Source organism: Chiloscyllium plagiosum, unplaced genomic scaffold (genome assembly GCF_037043375.1).
Source record: "Chiloscyllium plagiosum isolate Xiang-an unplaced genomic scaffold, Cpla_swu_hap1 HiC_scaffold_9, whole genome shotgun sequence".
Lineage (NCBI taxonomy): Eukaryota > Metazoa > Chordata > Chondrichthyes > Orectolobiformes > Hemiscylliidae > Chiloscyllium > Chiloscyllium plagiosum.
The window spans coordinates 46,490,284-46,509,266 of record NW_028270147.1 but is presented as its reverse complement, the minus strand read 5'-3'; the positions used below and the strand labels follow the sequence as shown (position 1 = coordinate 46,509,266).

Below are 18,983 nucleotides of genomic sequence, written 5' to 3'. Positions count from 1 at the left end.
GAACAATTACTCACCTGGCCAGGCTCACTTCCCAAAACCAGGTCCAGTATAACCCTATTCTCTGGTTGAACTGTTTTTCACACTGTGTGAAGAAACCCTTCTGAATGGTCCTTACGAGTTCTGCCCCATTAAAAACCTCTAGCACAATCTGAGACCCAGTCAATACAGGGGAAGTTAAAATCATCTATCACAACAACTCTGCTGTTGTTACATCTTTCCAAATTTTGTCTACATATTCTCTCCTCTATCTCCCGCTGGCTGTTGGGAGGCCAGTAGTATACTCCCTGCATTGTGATTTCACCTTTCCTAGCCCTAAATTCTACCCAATTATTACATCCTTTTTCAATATGGATTGTTCTGATGATAAGCCGTAATTATGTTTATTAAGAAATCTCTGTCTTTTTATTTAAAGCCTGATATAGTATTTAATTGGTCATCTTGAAAACTGGAAATTATATTGTAACTTGTAACGTAAAAGGTCTATGGGGCAATGTACTTCTGAAGAAGAGATAAAACATTAACTTTGTTTCCCTCTCCACTGACATTGTCAGAGCTAATTTCTCCAGCACTTTATTTTTATTTTGTTTGTAACACTACTGCTGTCAAAAAATACTGTTGTATTTTTTACATTCTTTATAACACTGGTATTCAGTTGATGTAAGATGCTTTATTGGAAATAATATTTCATCATTTATCTTTTTAAGAAATTCTGACCAAGAGCGTTCTAGGTGAAGCCCACCAATTTTGGAGATCACATGGGTCAGGCAGCATCCATGGAGAGAGAGGCAAGCTAACGTTTTGAGTCTCAATGGCTCTTCAGAGTTGACTTGAAACGTAGAGGGGGCAACATTTATGCTATTGTTGGGATGGGAGGGGCCGAAGGTGGAGTGTAGCTTAATGTGCTAGGGCAGAAAGATATTAATAGTTCAGATTGTGATCGGAATGTGAGAGTGGCAGAAAGGTAATGTGTCTAACTGCCAGACTTGAAAGAACAGGCAGTTTCTCTGAGGTGGGGTGTTCAGGGAGAGGACATAGTGACAGAGAATGTAACAAGTAAAGCTAAAAGCAAGGGAAAGAATGGGAGTTAGTTCATAATTTGAAGGTGTTAAACTCAATATGAGGTCCAGAGGTTGTAAAGTTAGTAGTCTGAAGATGAGATGTTACGTAGTTTGCACTGTGATTTACTGGAGCACTGCACCACGTTGAGGACAGACGAGTGGGTATGTGAACAAGATGCTGTGTTAAAATGACCAGTTATGGGAAGGTCAGGGTCATGCTTGTGCACGGACTGGACTGGACTGCAAAGTAGTCAGCTAGTCTGCATTTGGTTTCTCCAATGTGGAGTATGCCAGTTTGGATGTAGGTAATGCAATACACAAGACTGGAGGAGGTACAGGTAAAGTGTCGCTTCACCTGGAAAGACTGTTTAGGTTCTTGGATGGTGAGTAGGAAGGAGATGAAGGGGCAGGTGTTGCACCTTCTGCAGTTACGTGGGAAGATGCTATAGGAAGTAGGGGTGGTGGTAGTGGTCGAGGCATGGACTAGGGTGTCTGGGAGGGAAATGCAGACGGGGGAGTGAGTAGATGTGTTTGGTGTTGGTATTCTGCTGAAGTTGTCTGAAGTGGTAGAGAATAATCCTTTGAATGTGGAGGCTGATGGGATGAAAAGGTGAGGACAAGGGGACAGAATCACGCTGTTGTGAGTGATGGGAAGGGGCAAGGGCAGAAGTACAGTTCGGATGTGGTTGAGGGCTCTGTCAACCACAGTGGGTGGCAAACCACACTTGTGGAAGAAACAAGACGGTGGAAGATGGTATCATCTGAACAGACACGATGTAGGTCAAGTATCTAGGAGAATGGATTGGAATCCTTGAAGAGAGTGTGAAGAGCTGTTGTGAAGGTAGCCATGGGAGTGAGTGGCTTTGTCATGGATAACAGTAGACAGTTTATTCCCAGAGATGTCAAGGAAAGGAAGGCAAGTGTTGGAAATGGAGAGTGTAAAAGTTATAGAGAGGTGAAAATTGAAGGCAAAATGAACAAAGTTTTCAAGGTCTGGGCAGGAGCGTGATGCAGCACCGAAACAATTGTCGATGTACCAAGGAAAGAGTTATGGGAGGGGGCTAGTATAGGACTGGAGCGAGAATTGTTCCATATACCCCATAAACAGGCAATCATAAGTCAGTCCCTTGCGGTTGCCCGTAGCCAATCCTTTGACTTAGCAGAAGTGAGATGAATTCAAAGAGCAATTGTTCAGTGAGACAAGTTCAGCCAAGCGATAGAGAGTGGTGGTGAATGGTGATTGTTCAGGCCTCTAGTCGAGGAAGAAGCAGAGAGCTCCCAGACCATCCTGGTGGGGAATGGAGGTATAGAGGATGTCCATGGTGAACAGGAGGCAGTTCAGGCCAGGGAACTGGAAATTATCAATATGGAGGGCACCAAAGGAACTGTGGATTTCGGTGGGCAGGGTCTGGACAAGTGAGGAGAGGATGGAGTCAAGGTGGCGGGAAATGAGCTCGGGGTGGGGGGGGCACAAACAGGTTGATATGATGGGCCGACCGGGGCAATCTGATTTGTGGATTTTGCATGGAGGTGGAAGTTGGTATCGGAGACCATAAGATTGGAGGCAATTGTGAAGATCTCTGGAGATAATGAGGTCAGTGACAATCCTGCCGACAATGGCTTGATGCTCGAATGTGAGATCATGGTTCAGGGGAAGGTGAGAAAGAAGTATCCGAGAGTTGGCGTTGAACCTCTGCAAGGTAAAGATCAATGCTCCAGACTCCAACTGTACTGCTGAGGTGATGACTTTATTAGTTTGTAAGTTGTGCAAAATCTGTGATAGACCCATCTTGTGTTTCTAAGTTTCTTCATGTTCTCTGTTCATGATGTGTTTATTTTTGGGTGCACCCTGCATTTTTGCTAAACTCTTTCTTTATCCACCTCAAATCATAATAAAACTAGTAATTATATTAATGTAGAATCATGGATACTGACAGCAATGGAGATCATTAAATCAAAAGGAGAAATTATACATACTAGGATCATATTCCTCTGAATGTAGAAGATTAAGGGGACAATTTGATCAGTTTTCAAGGGTTATCAATAAGGTAGGCAGTATTTATTTTGGGGAATCTGGGACTCCAGTCATAAAGTCATAGAGATGTACAGCATGAAAACAGACCCTTCGGTCTAACCCGTCCATGCCGACCAAATAGCCCAACCCAATCTAGTCCCACCTGCCAGCACCCGTCCCATATCCCTCCGAACCCTACCTATTCATATACCCATCCAAATGCCTCTTAAATGTTGCAATTGTACCAGCCTCCACCACTTCCTCTGGCAGCTCATTCCATACACGTACCACCCTCTGCATGAAAACTTTGCCCCTTAGGTCTCTATTATATCTTTCCCTTCTCACCCTAAACCTATGCCTTCTAGTTCTGGACTCTTCGACACCAGGACTTTGTCTATTTATCCTATCCATGCCCCTCATAATTTTGTAAACCTCTATAAGGTCACTCCTCAGCCTCTGACGCTCCAGGGAAAACAGCCCCAGCCTGTTCAGCTACCTCCTGTAGCTCAGATCCTCCAACCCTGGCAACATCCTTGTAAATCTTTTCTGAACCCTTTCAAATTTCACAACATCTTTCCGATAGGAAGGAGACCAGAATTGCACGCAATATTCCAACAGTGGCCTAACCAATGTCCTGTACAGCCGCAACATGACCTCCCAACTCCTGTACTCAATACTCTGACCAATAAAGGAAAGCATACCAAATGCCGCCTTCACTATCCTATGTACCTGCGACTCCACTTTCAAGGAGCCATGAACCTGCACTCCAAGGTCTCTTTGTTCAGCAACACTCCCTAGGACCTTACCATTAAGTGTACAAGTCCTGCTAAGATTTGCTTTCCCAAAATGCAGCACCTCACATTTATCTGAATTAAACTCCATCTGCCACTTCTCAGCCCATTGGCCCATCTGGTCCAGATCCTGTTGTAATCAGAGGTAACCCTCTTCGCTGTCCATTATACCTCCAATTTTGGTGTCATCTGCAAACTTACTAACTGTACCTCTTATGCTCGCAGCCAGATCATTTATGTAAATGATCCTTGTGGCACTCCACTGGTTATAGGCCTCCAGTCTGAAAAACAACCCTCCACCACCACCGTCTGTCTTCTACCTTTGAGCCAGTTCTGTATCCAAATGGCTAGTTCTCCCTGTATTCCATGAGATCTAACCTTGCTAATCAGTCTCCGATGGGGAACCTTGTCGAACGCCTTACTGAAGTCCATATAGACCACTCTGCCCTCATAAATTTTCTTTGTTACTTCTTCAAAAAACTCAATCAAGTTTGTGAGACATGATTTCCCACGCACAAAACCATGTTGACTATCCTGAATCAGTCCTTGCCTTTCCAAATACATGTACATCCTGTCCCTCAGACTCCCTCCCAACAACTTGCCCACCACAGTGGCACCACATTTGCCAACCACCAGTCTTCCGGCACCTCACCTGTGACTATCGATGATACAAATATCTCAGCAAGAGGCCCAGCAATCACTTCTCTAGCTTCCCACAGAGTTCTCGGGTACACCTGGGGATTTATCCACCTTTAGCCGTTTCAAGGCATCCAGCACTTCCTCCTCCTGTAATCTGGACATTTTGCAAGATGTCACCATCTATTTCCCTACAGTCTATATCTTCCATATCCTTTTCCACAGTAAATACTGATGCAAAATATTGATTTAGTATCTCCCCCATTTTCGGTGGCTCCACGCAAAGGCCGCCTTGCTGATCTTTGAGGGGCCCTATTCTCTCCCTAGTTACCCTTTTGTCCTTAATATAGTTGTAAAAACCCTTTGGATTCTCCTTAATTGTATTTGCCAAAGCTATCTCATCTCCCTGTTTTGCCCTCCTGATTTCCCTCTTAAGTATACTCCTACTTTCTTTATACTCTTCTAAGGATTCACTCGATCTATCCTGTCTATACCTGACATATGCTTCCTTCTTTTTCTTAACCAAACCCTCAATTTCTTTAGTCATCCAGAATTCCCCATACCTACCAGCCTTCCCTTTCTCCCTGACAGGAATATACTTTTTCTGGATTCTTGATATCTCATTTCTGAAGGCTTCCCATTTTCCAGACATTCCTTTACCTGCGAACATCTGCCTCCAATCAGCTTTTGAAAGTTCTTGCCTAATACCTTCAAAATTGGCCTTTCTCCAATTTAGAACTTCAACTTTTACATCTGGTCCAACCTTTTCCATCACTATTTTAAAACGAATAGAATTATGCTCGCTGGCATATTGGTCACTGACACCTCAGTCCCCTGCCCTGCCTTATTTCCCAAGAGTGTCAAGTTTTGCACCTTCTCTCGTAGGTACATCCACATACTGAATCAGAAAATTGTTTTGTACACACTTAAGAAATTCCTCTCCATCTAAACCTTTAATGCTATGGCAGTCCCAGTCGATGTTTGGAAAGTTAAAATCCCCTACCATAGCTACCCTAGAATTATGGTCGCTGGCCCCAAAGTATTCCCCCACTGACACCTCAGTCACCTGCCCTGCCTTATTTCCCAAGAGTAGGTCAAGTTTTGCTCCTTCTCTAGTAGGTACATCCAAACACAGCCGAAATATTAGAACATTGAAGTTGAGAAACAGTTGTTCACGCCAACGTTGGAGAAATTTGAATATTTTAAATGTAATTAACAGTTGATACTATGCCAATTGTTAATTTTAAGTTTGCTATTTATAATTTTCTTTCAACCAAAAGTATTATGCCTCAAAGGCAATCTCTGAATGGTGGAATAGGCTTGAGGGCCTAAACACTTTTTTCTGTGTTTCTGTTTAGGCATTGTGCCTGTGCCAGAAATTTTAAACAGATGTAGTGCTGGTCCAAGACCTCTGTATTTGTTTGATTTCCTCAAGTACCTGCCCAACAGCCTTTTGACATTTGTTCCTAAGGAACTAATGTATATTCCTCTGACATTGCAATACACAAAAACTATTACAGAGAAGTGTGTCATTCAGCGCAACAAATGTGAACATTTATTATCTCTCAAATCACTGACAAAAGGTATTGAAATTTGAGTTCTCTCAACAGCTTTTTTTTAAAATACATTATTTAGGGTATCAGATACCACCACCTTTTCAGGAGGAGTGTTCCAGATTATGACAACTCTGGAGAAAAAAGATCCTTCCCATTTCTCTTCAATATCTTTTGTCAGGGATTTGAGGGAGTATAATTGCTCACAGTTATGCTGAATGACCCACTTTTGTATACAGTAATAGCTTCTGTATATTGCAATGTGTCTCCATATATATTAATTACATAGGAACAAATATTGAAAGCTAGTGCAGTCACTGCCACTTTGAACATTCAAGGTTAAAATGGGCACTTGTTTATACTTGGCAAAAAGCCATAACCACTATTAATTTGCATTAATGTCAGTTTTGAAGTTGCTGATTATGTGTGTTTGGTGCTGTTTATTTCTGACAAAAATAACCATGCTTACATGGCAATCCTCGATCATTTAGTCTGGGATTATTAAGGAAAACAACACAAAACATCACTTTTAATATCATCATTTATTAAAAAGAGTTTTATTTGCAGTCCTAATTTTAAAAGTTCAATATACACTTAATGGTAAGGTCCTAGGGAGTGTTGCTGAACAAAGAGACCTTGGAGTGCAGGTTCATAGCTCCTTGAAAGTGGAGTCGCAGGTACATAGGATAGTGAAGAAGGCGTTTGGTATGCTTTCCTTTATTGGTCAGAGTATTGAGTATAGGAGTTGGGAGATCATGTTGCGGCTGTACAGGACATTGGTTAGGCCACTGTTGGAATATTGCATGCAATTCTGGTCTCCTTTCTATCGGAAAGATGTTGTGAAACATTGAAAGGGATCAGAAAAGATTTACAAGGATGTTGCCAGGGTTGGAGGATTTGAGCTATAGGGAGACGCTGAACAGGCTGGGGCTGTTTTCCCTGGACTGTCGGAGGCTGAGGGGCGTCCTTACAGAGGTTTACAAAATTATGAGGGGCATGGATAGGATAAATAGACAAAGTCCTTTCCCTGGGGTCAGGGAGTCCAGAACTAGAGGGCATAGGTTTAGGTTGAAAGGGGAAAGATATAAACGAGACCTAAGGGGCGACTTTTTCACAGAGGGTGATACGTGTATGGAATGAGCTGCCAGAGGAAGTGGTGGAGGCTGGTACACTTGCAACATTTAAGAGGCATTTGGATGGGTATATGAATAGAAAGGGTTTGGAGGGATATGGGACGGATGCTGGCAGGTGGGACTAGATTGGGTTGGGATATCTGGTCGGCATGGACAGGTTGGACCGAAGTGTCTGTTTCCATGTTGTACATCTCTATGACTCCATGACTCTATAATACCCTTCAAGAAAAATAAAAAGAATTATTTTATTAATTAAAATTCAAACACTTAACAGTGGCTGAAAGCTCATTTTCGACGTCCTTTCTGTGTCCTAATTTATATTGCTTACATGGTTGTCATGGCTATATCAGTGCAACCAATGACGAAACGCTGTAAGAAGTAAGGCAAAAGTTTTATCGTTCTGGACAGAAATGCAACCAATTTAATCCATTTAAAATAATCATTTTGAAGCAACATTGTTTAAAATAATCACTTGTAACTTGCTGTATGTGTTGGTCAAGGAATTCTACACTGATAGCTTCAAGATGATTAATAAAGTTATCTCTTCCTGAATATCCTCTAAATATTGTTTTGATAGATTTTCAGTTTCAGTATGCTCAGTAGTAAGCGACTGTCAAACAGTTATCCTGACAGACTAGCAGGCAAATTATAATCACATGAATATTCACATAGTATGCATATTTTCTCAAACTTATTTGCTAATTTAGGACTAGATGTTGATTCCGTGTACATTACATTTATAGCTAACTCAAAAATCTGATGTATTTATCATCAATTAAACTTTAACAATTGACCAAGATACTTCGTCGAATAGCTATTTGACCTCCTCAAAGGTAAACATTACATGGTCGTCTCTCTGGACAAACTGGCAGGGTGAAATGCCTTTTCCATCAGAGAACTTTTTTTCCTCAACTTTCAAATCATTCCTGAGTAACTCTCTACTTGTCTATGACCTGACTTCAATTGTTTGTCATCTTAATGCTCTGTTGCCTTCAGCTTATGTGACCTCTGGCAACCAGTTATCTTGTTGTTATCAGAACTTGATGTTTAAACTAAAAGATTAAAATTATTTCTAAATACAGTTCTGCTGTTGAAACACCATCTTAAAACTTTATCGCTTGGTACTACCGCAATATTTTTGTAAATTATTAAGTGTATGTGATAAAATGTCAAGTTGTGGTTACAGATACAACTGAAGTGCATGCTAAGCAAAACTTTCTTACAAGGTTTTTAATTCTGTTTCCTGCTGTTTATATCCAGCCGTTTCACATCTCATGGTTCTCACATTGAAGAAGTCTTTGTGAAAACTTTTAATTAAAATGAAAACAGTACCTATATGTAAACAAAGAATGCTATGTCCTCCTAGAGCTCATATGTGATCATTCTAGACCAATCCGTGCCAGCTCTTATAATATACGTGTTCTTTAGCCAATCCGGGAAGCTGCTGTGTACAGCTTCTGAAGTTCACAGATTAGCAAATAGAGGAAGTACTGTGCCGTGTGGCTTCTACAACCAGGGTGTTTAAAATTACTTATGTATATAGTTCTTTGTCTTGATTGAGCTGGAGGAAAATCAATTCTTTATTTTACCAAGACATTTTAAAATGGGAACTTGAAAACTTTAATGTTGGAATGAAGTAGGTGAGAATAATGGCATTGAAAGGATTCACCAGCGTAAGTTGCAAAACCTCTTTAATTAGGAAGTAGGCCATGGTGCTTTCTGTTTTAGCTTTGCCTGTGGTCATTTTAAATGGCGTGCTTTTAACTCTGGAGCTGTAAATGTGCTCAATTTGTGACTGAATAACTCTATTTTGGATTTTTACGTGACATTTTATTTACAAATTTAAAAAATTAGGACTGTGACATTGCTTCTGTGAAGACTGAAGTGGTTGAATATTTCAAGTCATTTTTCCCCTAGAAATGTGAAGTAGCACAGAATTTTACTTGTGGTATTCTTGTATCAAAGGCAAATGTTCACTCTCTCTCCTTCCTCGCACCCTGGTTATGGAAAAAGTGTGTTTCTGTAATTGTGGCATCATGCAACTATGCATTTGCACTAACTTTAAACTTCAGACTCCGAAAATCAGCTCACTCTTCAAGTATTTAATGCATTGCAAAAGAATTTATTGGTTGTAATCTATATATGATCTTAATTTGTATTTGTGTGATAAAACTGTAAACTATCTGTATATGTAATATCCTAGTGCTCCTTGAGAAACTAATTTTTTTCACTGAATTTTAAAACAAATGTTTTCATTATGTTCCCCAACATATTTTACACTCTGCTGAAAACAGTGACTTGTGCTTGGTTATGGTCTGCAGGTATAACCTGTTTTTCAATATCCTTTCCAAATGACCATTGCTCATTTATACATTCCGACAGTGATGTTGGCAGGGTCATCCCATACAAGCTTGATACTGTCCTTATGAAATCCATACAAGTTCACTTCCAGCAAGGTTAATTAGTTAATGACCAGGAATAAGAACATTCAGACTGTTGAGAATATTTTTGTTTCTTCACTGTATGCATAGAAATCTGGCAAAACATCTTTATCAATTCGTATAGAACCCACTAGAGTTCCATTCCTTTGATTTCATTGGAGTAAAAATCAGGCAAGTTCTTGAATAATTGAGCAATCCATTCCACTAGATGCCATCCAGGTAATGATGAGCAATTCATCCTATCCAGGCCCAGGATCCTGACCCTGCTAACACATTGAATGAAATTGTAATGGATCAAACATGTCAGATTGAGGTATTTTCTAGATTGGAAAAAAAACCTATTCAGGAACCCTTGCTTGTCTTTTAACCCAGGTGCGAATCACTTCGTTACTTGATTTTTGATTTGTCCACATTTTTAATAAAAGCTTTAAAGTTGGATCATTTTATGTTACTGACAATACATGGAAGAGCATAGTGAACATAATTTATTAGGAATAATTTATAATCAGATTGACACTTCCTTGTTGTCCATTATCATTCCATTTAGACGTTAAAATAAATTCCAAGTCACTTCCACAAACATTACTTTCAGTTCATTGTCCTGAACTGATCCTGTTGTTGTAGTTCTTTCTAATTTGCTAATGCTAACTCCATTTTGTGTGATGTAATTGTGATAAAAACAGTTAAGGCAGACAGTTTGTGTCTTCTTTAGTTTTGTTAAGTGAATTGTTTCCTCAGCCATTTTAACAGTACATCCAAACAGCCACAGGCAGTTTTCTTTTTACTGACTATGATGCACGTTGCACAATATGAGAATTGTTAGGAGAATTTAAATCAGTGGAAATAATTAAAATGTATAATGCTACCATTTCAAGATTAACTCTTGGTGGACTGTTTGACAAGTGGCTGATGCCCAAAATTAATAATTTCATCATGCAGTTTGATAGCTCTATGCACAGAGATCAGGTTGTCATTTCAAAACATTATCATAGTGTCTTTACAGAACACCAGGAGGTCATTCAGCCTGTCCACTACATGCAAGTTCTCTGTGGGTCAATCCAATCAGTGCCACTCCCCTGCTCTAAAACTGAGCTGCTTGAAGTTTATTTCCTCAAAATGCACATTCAGCTTTATTTTGAAAGCATTGATCATCTGCTCTTTTACCACCTCCATAGGTAGCAAGTTTCAAGTCATTGAGGTAAAAGCAATGACTGCAGATGCTGGAAACCAGATTCTGGATTAGTGGTGCTGGAAGAGCACAGCAGTTCAGGCAGCATCCAAGGAGCTTCGAAATCAAGTTTCAAGTCATTGCCAGCTGCTGTACAAAGCAAGCATTTTTGTCACTTCTCCCTTGTAGTTCTTACCTCAAACCTTTAAATCTTTGCCCTCTGGTTCTTGTACAGTTGGTTAGATACAACAGCTTTTATCGCTCTACCTTACTTAAGCATATTTATAATTTAATGTACCCATAACTAATCTTCCCTCAAACTTTTTTTTGTCCAAGAACCATCCCAGCTTCTCAACCATGTAATTAAAATCCCTCCTCTCTCAAGCAGTTTTGGTAAATCTCTGCGTTCTCTCATGAACCCTGATATTCTTGCTAGCATATTGTGACCAGAATTAGAAGCAACAGTGGCCTAAACCATGGTTTTATGAAGGTTCAGCATATTCCCTGCCTGTGTACTCAAACCATTATTTATGAAGACTAAGATCTTGTGTGCTTTGCAGCTACTGTCTTCAAAGATATAAGCACATGAACCTCTATTTTGCTCTGTATCTGCACATTGTTTATAACTATGCCATTTAGCCTATATAATCTATAATTCTATGAATCTGTCACTCTTCCTTCTGCCAATATGCATCTCCTCACATTTCTCTGTATAAAATTCAATCTGCCCATTCTAGTCGTGTATCTGTATTCTGTTACAGTCAATTGGTGTAATCCTCACTGTCTGTTACACATCAAAGTTTGGTATTATTGCAAAGTTGGGAAATTTTGATGGGAAGATATAAGCTTGCTGTGTGGCCTGGCTCGCGCCTGAAAAACTCATTTGAAAAATATTATTTACCATGCCTCATTTTTCTGTCCTTAACCTAAGCTGACACTAACCCTTTTCTTACATGAACCTCAATTGTGTTAACTGGCTTCGTAGGTGTTATTTTGTCATAAGCTTTATTTGAAATTTATTGTATTTCCCTTATCAACTTCATAAAAATTCCTTCAGACTTGCCTGTCTTTTAGAAATGTGGACTGGCTCTCCTTTACAGAAACTTTCCAAGTATCTGCTAGTTTTTTCCTTGCCTGTTAATTCTTAAGATCTTACCCAATACTGATGTTAAACAGACTAGCCTGGTGTGGCTAGGGATGTATCTAAGTAAGCTTGGAAGATGATGTCAAGTGCTTCTCTTACCTCCCCTTGCACTTCGCTTGCATCCCTGGTTGCCAAACAGTGTTCTACAAAGGCTGTGCATCCACACACGCTGGTTGGTGGCCAACACATTGGCTTCTGTTTCTGGAAGTCGGTGCCATGTAAGATCCTCGACCTACGCAGTATGAAGAAAGAATCGGGCAAAGACTGGATACAAGCCATTTGAATTCGGCAATTTATTCAGTCTAAGCATAGACAACCTTTCCAGAACATTCTGCCCACCAATTTTCTGTGCATAAATTAACTCTATCATCTGTTTCAACATTTTAACCTACTGTTTATCTTATTACTTAAACAATATCTTGTACCAGTATTTACTAAATATTCTAGACATTGTCTAGATTTCAAAGCACTCTCTTTCCCCTGCTTTGTCCCAAGGAACAACCCCTCCTTATGCCAATTAACTACAGTATGTGCCATTTGATGACCATATTCACCCTTTGCCAGTCTTATTTTCCTCTTCGATTTCCCACTGTCCTTACTATATTCTCAATGGAAAAGTTGACCTGACATGCATTATGCAACCTTTTCATGCTTTATTGTTTTAATGCTCCCAACCACGAGTAAAAATGTCCACAGGGACATTGGTTCCAGTTCTGTTGATGTTTAACTCATGCCTTTTGATTAAATGCCTCTTCTAGCAGGCCTTCTCAAGAAACTGAAGATCTCCTGTTCCATGCCCCAAACTGGGGAAAATAGCTTTCCATTTGTGAAGACCACATCTTATTATTTCTTTCATCTTTTTTTGGGACTTTTGAAAAAAAGGAACATAGTGCTTGAAACCAAGAAAACTGTGCAAAGAGAATGTTAGAGCTTGAAAAATCACTTTTACTGGAGTACATTGAGTTATATACAAACTTTTCTTGGAGTGGTGAGAGCAGAAGCAAGCACCATGGTGCCGATGGGTTCTGACTGAAGGACAGCTGGTTGACAGCAATGTTTTGATTGGTTTCTAACCAGGTGACCTACAGCCTACAAAATGAAAGTGTCAAAAAAAAAACCTCCCTCTCTGCACTTGTCTTCTGTATGGAGTACATGAAAGTCTCCAGTCTTGCTAGATGTCTTCCTTGCATCTTTGTCTGCAAATCTCCTGTTAAGAGTCGTAGAGTCACAGAGATGTACAGCTCGGAAACAGATCCTTTTTGATCCAACTCATCCAGACCGACCAGATATCCTAACCTAATCTGTGAAAAGGTTGCCCCTTAAGCCCCTTTTAAATCTTTCCCTTCTCACCCTAAAGGTTTGCCCTCTAGTTCTGGATTCCCCCACCTCAGGGAAAGGCTTTCTATATTTATCCTATCCATGCTCCTCATGATTTTATAAACCTCTGAGGTCACCACTCAGCCTCCAATGCTCCAGGGAAAACAGCCCCAGCCTATTCAGCCTCTCCCTAGAGCTCAAATCCTCCAACCCTGACTTGAAGGAGGAATAAAATACAGTCAAAGACAGTGGAAGGATGAATTCTGAAGTAGTGAAAGAAAGAGAGCATTTGTCTGTGTTCAACCTTGTGTTATGGAGTAGGCCAGACCACTCAAAACATTCTGAAGAAGGCATCCCAGACCATAAAACTTTGCAATTTGTTTTGGTAAGTGTACAGTGAAACTTACCCGGATTAAGTTAGCGAGGTCGACTACCAGGTTTAAAACAGACAAAAAAAAATCTACTCTCAAAATTACACAATGAAACACAAATAACAGAATAAAAAACCCCCACAGAACTCAGTCTATCCAAACTAGACTTAAGTATGCTGTTCCAAATATATACAACAGTCTCAATAAGCAAACCCTCTTTAAAACGCAATTACAAAAAAAGGCCAGATGCTTACAGGTTGAAGTTAGATGGACTGAAGAGAGAGTTTCCACACAGCTCACTGTTGAATTCACAACCAGTTCTGGACTAAACTGAACTGCTCAACTAAGAGAGCTGACCAATCCTCTGTCTAAAACATGACCACTTTGGCCTGATGTCTCATCTGTTTACATATAAACAAAAGGCCTCTCAAAATCCTTTTCATCTCTGTACCAAGTCTGTCTGGTCGGAGCCTGGCCTGGTTTATTACTCTGAAAAATATTAAGGACGGAGTGTCCTTGAGTCAAGGAACAGCTTTTAGCAAAAAAAGGACTAGCTTTGTGACACTTGTCAGCAGCAAAAATAAAAGGAATTGCAAGAAATCTAAAGAAATCAGCTCCTGTGGTCCAATCTAATGCTATCGAGTAGTGTTTCCCTGAAATTTGTTTTCCTTTTCCACCCTTTACTGTGTCTTGTCTGTCTTTGTATGTTCAGTTGTTTATGAAAGGGGACCTTTTAAAATGCTGATACCACGTACCTGCTTGCAGCTGCACATGTTGTAACAATTCCAGGAATGTTACAACATAACATAGAATTCCATTGATGTAACATGCAATGGAGCTGTGCATGTGCAAAAAAGAAGCAGAGGAAGTCAGGGCGGACAGGGAACTTGAGGATGGGGGTGGTGATGTGGAGGGCGGTGGAGGTGACCGGGACTACTGCTCCTTCACAGCTGTCCCTTCTCCCCCAATTCCCAAAATTGTCATCTCTTCTCGCTTCTTCCACACCCCCTACCCCAATCTGCTACCCCTCTTATCACCCTTCATAACTGCCTCCTATTCTTCCCCTTTTACACCTGCCAGCTCCCCCTTCAGAGCGCTTGTTCCTCATTAACCAAACCAACCTTAAAGCTGAATCAGATATAAAGCATGTGCTGGTTCTCATAAACATGTCTGCACAAATGTCAGCAGTGCATAGTGCACATGTGCATGATGACAAAAGGCAAAGCCTCTCTATAGAGAGTTGCAAATTAACAATTTATATTTCTTAATTGCTATTGAGTAAAAACTTTTTTGTAATGAACAGTTACTTTCTTGTTAAGTACAGAAACCTGACAAAATCAGGAACATTGATAATTTGATGAAACTTTTTCACATTTGAGACGTTAGGAAATCCACTCCTGCTCACTAAGTCAGTGAGTTGTGACATTTATTAAATTAATATTTTTATAGACATTAATTCTGATTTTTTTCTGAAGTTCTCACCACTTTCATCCTGTAACGTCGATTTTCTTTGAAATTGTGGTGAAAGTAAGATTAATTGTAAATTTAAAAGTACTAGAATAAAAGTGATTTTAGTGTTTTGCAACTAAGTTTGTTTGATTCTGAACTCTGAGACATCTGCAATGAGTTAAAAATAACACTTTTGAGAGGCTTCACTTTGGTTTTTAAGAACTTCCTTTCTTTCCTCCATTGTGCTCAAGAAAAGGTGTGCACTAGTTACTAATTCTGATGACATATATTGGGTTCTGATGAGTGCAAACACAATTTGGGAATCTAACATTTAAAAGACTTAATTGTTTGAACAATGATCATTTTATGTGTGTTACCACAATGTACATCCATGTTCTGTAATCTCTCAATCTTTGTGCATGAACTTGAAAAGCAAAAAACAGTTTCTTCAAAAAATTTCTCAAGCTTCCCTTACTGACTTATTGAGTCAATGAGTTGAATGGCTTGAACCATTGAAATCATTGTTGGTGCACAATTGCACTATTTCAGTAGCAGTAGTAAGTAGATATTGCTTTTGGTCTATGCCTTCAGGTTTAGCTACTTTGTCCAGTGATTTCTTCTAGAATTGTACTTTAGCATATTGACTTCTGTTGATCTTCCCATAGCTTTATCCCCTTTGCAAAGACATCATGAATTAGAAGAGAAAGAAGCACAGCCATTATTTTGTTATTTAAAAGCATCCAGATGCTAGAGAAATGTAAGAAAAGATTTATATGAACATAAAAAGATAATGGGCAGGAAAAGACCAGGTGTTCTATCAAGCTTACCTCATTTTTATGATTTTTGAACATTGACTCACCATGTCCCAGCTTGCAGTAGCATTAAATATTCTGGAGGAGGCAAAAATGAAAAAAAAAATCTTTTATGTGACTAAAAACAAGTAACTAGAGTGATGCAGAAGAATTTGACTGAAATATTGGTGGCAAGTTCTGAAGCACAAGTCCTCAGTATTATTGCCAGCATGTTGTCAGGGAACATAGTGCAAAGACTATCCTATTGGTTTAAGATTGACATCTGGGATGTTGGGGGCTACGAGATGAATCATCCACTTGGCACTTCTGGCTGAAAATTGCTGCAAATGCTTCAGTCTTATCTTTTGCAATGAAGTGTTGGCTCTTCTGTCATTGAGGATGGAGATATTTGGGTGCAGCCTTCTCCTCCAGTGAGTTGCTTAATTGTCCACCACCACTCACGACTGGATGTGGCAGGACTGCAGTATTTGGATCAGATCCATTAGTTGTAGAATCACTTAATTCTGTCTATAACTTGCTGCTGATGATGTTTGGCAAACACATAGTCTTGTTTGGTAGCTTCACCAGGTTGACACCTCATTTTTCGGTATGCCTATTAATGCTGTTGGTGTGCCCTCTTGCACACTCTTGTGAACCAGGGCGTTAATCTTCTGGCTTGATTGTAATGGTTGTTTGGGGATATACCAGGTCATGAGATTGAAGATTGTTTTGGGGTATGCTTCTACTGCCGTTGATGCCACACAGCCCCTCATGGATGCAAAATGTTGAGTTGCTAAATGTGTTTGGAGTCTGCCCGAAACGTCGATTTTGCTTCTCCTTGGATGCTGCCTGAACTGCTGTGCTCTTCCAGCACCACTAATCCAGAATCTGGTTTCCAGCATCTGCAGTCATTGTTTTTACCTCCTAGGTTAGGTAGATTGTCTATCCTAAGTTGCCCATAATGTCCAGGGATGGATTAGCGAAGGACAATGCGGAGTAATGGGGATGGGGGTTGGTCTGGGTGGGGTGCTGTTGGAGAAAAGGTGTGAACTCGATGGGCCAAATGGCCTGCTTCCACACTGTAGGGATTTTATGCTCTAATTAAGAATTTGCCATTTTCCATGTCAGGCAAATGGTGATTTATTTTCCTCTCCGTTCTCTTCCCCCCCGCCCCCCCCATCTCTCTCTCTCTATCTCTCTATCTCCCTCTGTGTCAACCACGATCACTCACTGAGAAAGTGTATAAAGTATGAGTAGGTAGGGCAAGAGCCAAGTTCAGGATTCCTTGACAAAGGCTCAGCGAGCTTGACTTTGACTAGATAAGAACTTACAGTGAGCAGTGAAGTGCTGGAGGCAGGGTATTGGTTTGATATGGTGAAGTACATCCATTGTGTAATGCAAGATGGCTTAATCTTTACTGTTGATACTCACTGATTGTAACAGTCACCCAATCAATACAGATGTTGCTTTATTTGGATGCTGCTCTCTGTATGTGACTGTATAATTCCTTATGAGTCTGCTGTTCAAGAGAAGACAGAGAACTCATGTCTTTCTGTACATGGGTGTTCGCTGTCTCTTCAGGGCTCAGAATAAAGATGAAGAAGATAGAGCCATACTATGTCTCAGAGTGTTTGCTTCGACTGATCGGGAAATGAGATGACATCATCACCTATAGAAAAGCGCAGCAGGTCAAGCAGCATCCAAGGAGCAGGAGAATCGATGTTTCTGGCATGAGCCCTTCTTCAGGTATGAGGAGAGTGTGCCAAGCAGGCTAAGATAAAAGGTAGGGAGGAGGGACTTGGGGGAGGGGCATTGGAAATGCGATAGGTGGAAGGAGGTTAAGGTGAGGGTGATAGGCCGGAGTGGGGGTGGGGGCAGAGAGGTCAGGAAGAAGATTGCAGGTTAGGGAGGTGGTGCTGAGTTCGAGGGTTGGGACTGAGACAAGGTGAAGGGAGGGGAAATGAGGAAACTGGAGAAATCTGAGTTCATCCCTTGTGGTTGGAGGGTTCCTAGCCGGAAGATGAGGCGCTCTTACTCCAGCCGTCGTGTTGCTGTGGTCTGGCGATGGAGGAGTCCAAGGACCTGCATGTCCTTGGTGGAGTGGGAGGGGGAGTTGAAGTGTTGAGCCATGGGGTGGTTGGGTTGGTTGGTCCAGGTGTCCCAGAGGTGTTCTCTGAAACGTTCCGCAAATAGGCGGCTTGTCTCCCCAATATAGAGGAGGCCACATCGGGTGCAGCGGATGCAGTAAATGGTGTGTGGAGGTGCAGGTGAATTTGTGATGGATATGGAGGGAAGTAAGGGGGGAGGTGTGGGCGCAAGTTTTGCATTTCTTGCGGTTGCAGGGGAAGGTGCTGGGAGTGGAGGTTGGGTTGGTACGAGTTCAACATGCGGCAATACATCGAACAATTCTTCCGCTGCCTTCGCCTCCACGCCTACTTCTTCAACCAGGATTCTCGCCCACCCTCTGACGACACCTTCTCCCGCCTCCAACACACCCCATCCACCTGGACACCCCGTGCTGGCCTCTTACCTTACCTCGATCTCTTCATAGCCAACTGCCGCCGCGACATTAACCGCCTCAACCTCTCCATCCCACTCACCCACCCCAACCTCACTATCAAACCTGCAGACAAGGGAGGCGCGGTAGTAGTTTGGCGCACTGACCTTTACACCGCTGAGGCTAAACACCAGCTCGTGGACACCACCTCCTACTGCCCCCTGGACCATGACCCCACCTCCCACCACCAAACCATCATCTCCAGACCATCCATCCTCATCACCTCAGGGGATCTCCCATCCACCGCCTCCAACTTCGTAGTCCCACAACCCCGCACCGCCCCTTTCTACCTCCTGCCCAAAATCCACAAACCTGACTGCCCCGGCCGACCCATTGTCTCAGCCTGCTCCTGCCCCACCGAACTCATCTCTGCATACCTCGACACTGTCATGTCCCCCTTAGTCCAAGAACTCCCCACCTACATTTGGGACACCACCCACGCCCTCCACTTCTTCCATGATTTTCGCTTCCCCGGTCCCCAACGCCTTATCTTCACCATGGACATCCAGTCCCTGTACACCTCCATTCTCCCATCACGAAGGACTCAAAGCCCTTCGCTT

At 41.4% G+C, this 18,983-nt stretch overlaps 1 protein-coding gene across 3 annotated transcripts in view; it reads left to right on the top strand.

Annotated features, from left to right (window-relative positions):
- osbpl9 (oxysterol binding protein-like 9) overlaps positions 1-18,983 on the top strand; it is a 291,494-nt gene that overhangs the window by 128,710 nt on the left and 143,801 nt on the right. The window contains exon 1 of one of the 3 annotated variants that reach the window (XM_043699206.2): positions 8,679-8,858. The exons of the other annotated variants lie outside the window; for them this stretch is intronic. Coding sequence (XP_043555141.2) covers positions 8,835-8,858 — 24 coding nt within the window. The 5' untranslated portion in view covers positions 8,679-8,834. Of the gene's footprint in view, positions 1-8,678; positions 8,859-18,983 lie in introns of those variants that run through there. 3 annotated transcript variants of the gene reach the window in all.